The 6,704-nt window shown below is 34.0% G+C and overlaps 1 protein-coding gene across 2 annotated transcripts; it reads left to right on the plus strand.

Moving 5' to 3' along the window:
- The first annotated feature begins 987 nt into the window (after positions 1-987).
- Positions 988-6,078, plus strand: LOC142527626 (ubiquitin carboxyl-terminal hydrolase 3). Of its 2 annotated transcripts, none has more exons than XM_075632471.1 (9): positions 988-1,143; positions 1,737-1,868; positions 1,974-2,012; positions 3,283-3,388; positions 3,615-3,673; positions 3,781-3,855; positions 4,277-4,324; positions 5,058-5,135; positions 5,721-6,078. In XM_075632471.1, exons 1-9 carry the CDS (start codon positions 1,078-1,080, stop codon positions 5,808-5,810), a joined length of 693 nt encoding a protein of 230 aa, XP_075488586.1. In that variant the 5' UTR covers positions 988-1,077; the 3' UTR covers positions 5,811-6,078. The 2 variants fall into 2 exon arrangements, with proteins under 2 accessions (XP_075488586.1, XP_075488585.1); XM_075632470.1 differs by lacking the exon at positions 4,277-4,324 and adding an exon at positions 4,365-4,413 and having other exon boundaries at positions 5,059-5,135.
- The last annotated feature ends 626 nt before the right edge of the window (positions 6,079-6,704 follow it).

Raw genomic sequence — 6,704 nt, forward strand, 5'->3', positions numbered from 1 at the left:
ACTGGTAGAAGATTAGGAACAAGATCAATTTTAGGCTGATGAAGAAATCCGGAGTTTTGGAGATCAAGTCCCTAGTTTCAAAATTTATAAGTTTATTGTAACAGCTTCCGCATTTTTTACATTCACTTTGTAAGAACTACTTCCCCTTATTCGACTTTGCATATATAAAGACGATATTCTTTTATGAAATAGACTGTTTTTGCTATCTTTTGATACGAGGCTTATTTTTGTTAAACAATGTTGGATGTCATTTACGCCTCGGTCTCGGGACATGATATTTATGCAAGGATTAGTTTCAATTGTCGAGCTTTACATATATCCATTAAAAATAATAGACGACCACGTCTCAAAAACCAGATCAATCGGAAATACGTGAAAAGTTGATGATGACAATACAACCACGAAAAAATCATAATGGCAGAGATGTGGTAACAAAGAAAGGCGTCAAATTTGAAGTAGCGAGGAGGATCTTCGGAAAAGATGAACGGTGAGTTCGAGCTTCTTAGTGGCTTCAGATAATGGTGACAACTTCGAAAGAGATGAGCGGCGGATTTCAAATAGAGAGACAGAGTCCGTTTGAGCGGCTAGTTCGAGCTTCTCAGTCGATCTGATATGATCTGTTAGGGTTGTGGGTGGGTCAGATAGTTTGAACGGGTCTAGTTATAAAAGATTCTTATTACAACTTAGAATTTTGAGATGATATCATATAAATTTTTATCTTTAAAAAGTATTTTTTAATGTATTCGTAAACAGATAACATTTCTTTTATCTTCTTACTACATAACAAAGAGAGAATACCTTAAAATAAATATCTTGTTATGATCACTTCAAAAGTGATCACAATAAAAATACAGAAAAAAATATATAAAATTTCCGTATTAGAAAATATTGAACATACAAAATAATTATATAAATATGTAACGGGTACATATAATAAATAGTTATTATTATGAAATTGCGCCAATTATTGTAATTTTAAAAACTATAAGGAGTAAACTGAAATTAAGCAAACAGAGAAGCTATATATTTTTTAAGCAGAATCTCGAGTATTCTCTCAAAACCTCCTGAGCTGAGAACATGGCGGGCAGTGCTTCTGCGAAGAGGTGGCTTCCTCTTGAAGCAAACCCAGATATAATGAATCAGGTAGTGAGATCGAAGAGTTTTTTGTTATTATTTTATATTTGTTTTGTTTTTCTAAAAGTTTAGAAAGAAGTTCGGCGTTTGAGGCGTGTTCCGAAAGTTATTATGATTATGATAATTATTATTCTAATGAATTGATTTTGATTTTTGAATTTAAACAATGCCTTCTGCATTTGATGCGTATTTTCATTTTTTTATTTAGAAAATTTGAATTTGTTGGGTACTGAATATTGTTATTAGAGGAATGAATTCAGCGTTTGAACTGTATTTGAAATTAATTATTTTTCATTGGATTGGGTTTTTGAAACAAGGAAAGAAATTGAGCTCTTGAACGTAATGCTAAAAATCAAAGAACAGAGTTGATTTTTACGAGACATTATTAACAGCGAGGTTTCAAGCCTCTAAAAGGGAATAAATATGAAAGGTAAATGATCTACTTGAAGTGGGAATATGTGATTACGGGTTGGTGGTTTTCAAGAAATTTTACAGCCTAGAAAAATGTAAAAAAGGATTAATAACTCTCCCAAGAATCATGATATGTATTTTACATGGAACTTGTGAGTAGTTTTATTAATTAAGCAAGTTGCAATGAGCAGTTTCTTTGGGGGCTTGGTGTTGCTCATGACGAGGCTGAGTGCTATGATGTATATGGATTGGATGAAGAGCTCCTGGAAATGGTCCCAAAGCCTGTGCTAGCTGTGCTGTTTCTGTTCCCCATAACATCACAGGTAGTTTGAGGAAATTTTTAGATTGCGCTTGTTTTACCATGTGATACATTTTTCACACAAACCGTTGGTTATTTTGTTTGTGATGAAAGTTTTGTGTTTGCACAGACTGAAGATGAAAGGATTCAGCGAGATCGTGAAGAAAGAGTGAGTTGTACTTTCTCATTAACATCTGCTCTTTCAATGGGAAACTTAATTTCTCATGAAAGGATTATTATACGGACGTTTCTAGTGAAAATCAAATGCTACTTGGTTTGTTTATCCATTCTACTTCGTAGGATGAGCTTAGACTTCATTTTTTTGCTGTCATCAGTATGTTTGCTGCACCTGAGATTTTTATTAATAGCTACATTGGTTTATATAAGGATCAACTGATTTGTTTTCCCTTTTCATATTGTAGTACACTACGGCCGTATTTCTTTACACACAAAATGCCGTATGGATTGATGTAGGAATTTGCTTATAGTTTATTTTTAGCTATGATTCTGAATTAATTTGAATAAATTTGGAAAGTCAAATCCTAGGATTATGGAGAGATAAGTTATTTTCTGATTGGTTCAAACACTATGGTTAGTTTTTCCCTGTTTATATTGTAATAGCTTCTCTGGAAAGGGGTAATTCAATAAAAAGAGAGAATATTTCTTCATATTTCTCCCTCAATTCACTGCTTTAGTTTTCAAGGCATGATCTTTTTTTCATTTTTTTTGTCATGCTGTTATAACGCTTATGTCATCTATCCTACAATCATATGCATGGGCACTTCTGTAAGTGGATAATGTATGTGCACACACAACCACGACTCGCCTTCCAAGAATTCTGTTGAATTACATCCATGCCCTTTGAAAAACTTCTCATTTTATCTTCTTCTCGCTTTTTCTCGCAGTGCTGGAAAAGTGTTGATACTACTATGCTTACTAAATACTTTTACATTTTTTATTGAAGCATTAAGCCTCAAAGAAAGGTCAAGTCCTGGGAATTTTTATGCTCATATATATTGTACAATCACTGACGAGAATTGCATGAGTTTTCTGAATATTTTATCATTTTATGCCCCTGCTATTAATACTGCATTTGAAATAGGTTACAATTTTAATTGTTTCTTGTAATTTTGTTGGCTGGGTGAACTTCCTTCACAAACTAAGAAATTCGTTATCATTTGTTTTTTGAAGGTATCATTTTCTGCCTTTATAATTAGTTCTTTTAAGTAGCACTTGTAATGTAGTTCTAGCAATGCTTATCTTTTGATGAATTTTGGGATGACATAATTGTCAGTTGGGTTCTATTTCATATTTGTATCTATTTTTTTCTGCAACTTTTTCGTTGTTTATTTTCTATATCATTGATCTTTCTAATGACCATTGGTTTTGATTCATTTGCTTTGTTGGTTAAAATTGCAACTTGACAATCTTTTATACAGGAGCAGCACACTGGAGTTTACTTTATGAAGCAAACTGTTGGAAATGCATGTGGCACCATTGGACTTCTACATGCTGTTGGAAATATCACTTCTGAGATAAAGCTTGGTAAGCTTTTTGATTCTTTGTTATCTGGCTATCGTATGTATGTGATAAAGATTTTTCGTTTCTTCTATGGATGGTCTGCTGCATAAGTCTTGCAATTTAGAGATTATGCCTTTAATAATGTTTTCATTTTTTTGCTCGCATCTTTGAATACCATCTACATTAACTATTGGCTTATCTTCGAATATTCCATTTTTATGGTTTTCACTATTTTTTGGTTGTTTTTCAGCTCAAGGGTCTTTCCTTGACAGGTTTCTCAAAGCGACTGCCAATTTTGATCCATCTGAGGTATAATGATGCCAAAATTTTCATGTTGGTATTAAGTGTTTGGGTGAAAGTTACGTGTCATTATTTTTGCTGCCTTTTAATAGTTGCTTATATAAATATTTTTGTAGCGTGCTGCATACCTTGAAAAGGATCGAGAAATGGAAGTTGCACATTCTGTCGCGGCTACTGCTGGAGATACTGAGGTCAGGTTTTGGGCTGATTGAAAATGAGGTTTAAAAGTATTATTCATGAAATGGGATGCTGTTTTTCTTTCTCAACAAGTTGACTCTACACTGGAGTTCAAAGTCAGTGATCACAGTGACTTTGAAAGCATTGTTATTATAGTGTCTTTTTATGTTCTTACTTTGTTCTAGATTCATAATTATCCTCTTTTGATATCTTTATAACAAATGTAATGAAATTGAATTGCATTGGCCGCACAAACTTGCTGTATTTGGTGCTTGCTTCTCCTGTCTTTATAAAAAACTCAATCAAGTTAAAACTTTTTCATGCTTTTATTTCGATGCACACCGACAATGTACTATGCTTCCGTTCTTTATTGAATGTAATTTAAGCTGCTGCTTGAGAAATTGTCAATTTGTGTTTGTACCTTTTTGTATGCAGGCATCTGAAGAAGTAGACACGCATTTCATCTGCTTTGTATGTGTCAATGAGAAATTGTTAATTTGTGTTTGTACCTTTTTGTATGCAGGCATCTGAAGAAGTTGACACACATTTCATCTGCTTTGTATGTGTTAATGGTCTCTCTCTCTCTCTCTCTCTGTCTCACATTTCATCTGATTTGTATGTATTAATGGTCTCTCTCTCTCTCACACACTTTCACATACATTTCATCTGCTTTGTATGTGTTAATAGTCTCTCTCTCTCTCTCTCTCGGGTGCCCGTGTAACCATTTCACTGCCTTTTGTTTCCTCGGCTCATTTTACATTGTAGTTTCTTCGTATTTAACTCAGATTTTAGATTTCAGGTGTTCTTATTGAACTTTTTGGACCTCTCTCTCTCTCTCTCTCTATCTCTTATTGAACTTATTTTGGATTTCAGGTGTTCTTATTGAACTTTTTGGACCTCCATTACAATGGTTCTATAAATTAGCTCTACTATTTTTATGATATGCGCTGATATGGCTGACTCGGTAACAAGGAAGCAATATATTTTCATTAATCACTATTCTTTTGACATCCTTTGCTTTCGGTAGATTTTATATGCACAACAAACTTGGGGACACAATATTGTCAAAGACTCAAATGTCTTTTCGTGTGCCAGGCCCACTAGTTGGTCGCTTGCTTACGCATCTTAGCTTCTACTTTCCATTTCTGAGTCCCATGTTTTCTATTGTCTCAAACTTCGTTAAACTTACACATTCATTGCACATCATGTTTTTTCAGAAAAACTGTATGAGCTTGATGGAAGGAGGGCAGGACCAGTTTTGCACGGGCCTTCCTCTGCAAGCTCGTTATTACAGGTAATTATTTTCCATCCCCAACAATTGAATAGATCTTTCACGTTCTCCCCCTTCCCCTCTTAACTGAATGATGAAGTTGTCTACCTGCTGTTGGCACAAAAGTGGGTGCGGTGCATTCTTTGCATGTTTTGGCAAGGACTGAAATAATATAGCCAATCTTGTTGTAAATGGACTAAGCTTTAAAATGTTTTTGCTAAGCATATCTTGCATGAGTTTTAAGCCGTTCCCAATCTCCTGCGCATTACTGAATCAAGTGTAGCAGAAAATGGACTAAGCTTTAAAATGTTTTTGCTCAGCATATCTTGCATGAGTTTTAAGCCGATCCCAATCTCCTGCGCATTACTGTTTCATTGTCAGCTACACTTGATTCAGTTTTAGCTAAAAGTTTCTACACATATTTAGTCGAGTTAGTCAAGTTGAGCTCAATATCATTTGTTCGTGGAACTGAATGTCCACCAAATACATCTTTTTTTGTCTATCAAAAGTTCATGTTTCCTTGATTTTTACTTAACTATGTGTGTGTTTGACTCTGCGGGAATAGGCTCTGATGATGATGATGATGCGTGTGTTTGATTCTTGGTTCAGGATACCGCTAAAATTATTCAAAAGATTATTCAGAAAAATCCTGATTCGAACAATTTCAATGTCATTTCTATATCGAAGAAAACTGGCTAAAGTGAATGGTGTCAGCTCAATGATGGTTCTACTCGGATATGCAGCGTGTGTAAATGTTCTAACAAGTTGTATATCAGGAAGGATAACACATCTGTTCTTATCCAACGGGGTATTACTTTTGAGTTGAGTTTTCGTTGATAATTTTATGCATGACTATCTTCGATACCCTCCAATTCTTTGTTATATTGTTTATGTTATTGGGGATGTTTGTTATGTGTGCTATGATCATATTGCATTAATATAAGACACAGCACATATTGACGGAGTATAGTAGAATATATATTTCCTGAATGGTCGATGTATTTTGATTTATGATCTCAATTTTTGAAAATATATTTTGATTTATGATCTCAATTTTTGAAAATATTGTCTTATGCTACCTACTCAATCGTTAAATATTAATCTACGCATAGAACCATGTGCTAATCAATCCAAAATAAAATAGAGACTAGAGAGACATTCACTCATCTTGTACCAAAAAAAATCTGTTGTCCTTTCTTTTGTCAAATTTTCGCACGCTTATTTCTATCATTTAGAGATGGATTTGTGGGAGGTCGATCGCCCCTTATCCTTCATTCCGTTGCGCGCCGAATCCAAAATCCAAGGCCTCAATGTTTTGCTCCTTGGTTCAAAAATAACAAAAAACAGTCCTTGTATCATCTATTAAATCCGATAATTGCTCTCAAAACTGCCGAACACAATTATTTTGCTTTGAGTATAGCTTCAAATATTTCCAACATATTCAAACACGACTAAGGTTTTGAAAACGTTATTTGAGCTGGCATGAATATTGTATTTGAAATCCATGATTTCGAATTAATTTTCCTTCTTAAATAAGTTAAATCGGAGAAATTCAAATTCATCTCCCACAATATAGTACAATATTTTAAAGAT

Source organism: Primulina tabacum, chromosome 15, assembly GCF_025594145.1.
Source record: "Primulina tabacum isolate GXHZ01 chromosome 15, ASM2559414v2, whole genome shotgun sequence".
NCBI lineage: Eukaryota > Viridiplantae > Streptophyta > Magnoliopsida > Lamiales > Gesneriaceae > Primulina > Primulina tabacum.

What these genes read in the sequence shown, in the direction of transcription:
- LOC142527626 (XM_075632471.1), top strand. Translation starts at nt 1,078, where the DNA reads ATGGCGGGCAGTGCTTCTGCGAAGAGGTGGCTTCCTCTTGAAGCAAAC. An exon ending in AGCGAGATCGTGAAGAAAGA is followed by an intron (nt 2,013 to 3,282) that starts GTGAGTTGTACT and finishes TCTTTTATACAG; the next exon opens with GAGCAGCACACTGGAGTTTA. An exon ending in CTACTGCTGGAGATACTGAG is followed by an intron (nt 3,856 to 4,276) that starts GTCAGGTTTTGG and finishes TTTTGTATGCAG; the next exon opens with GCATCTGAAGAAGTAGACAC.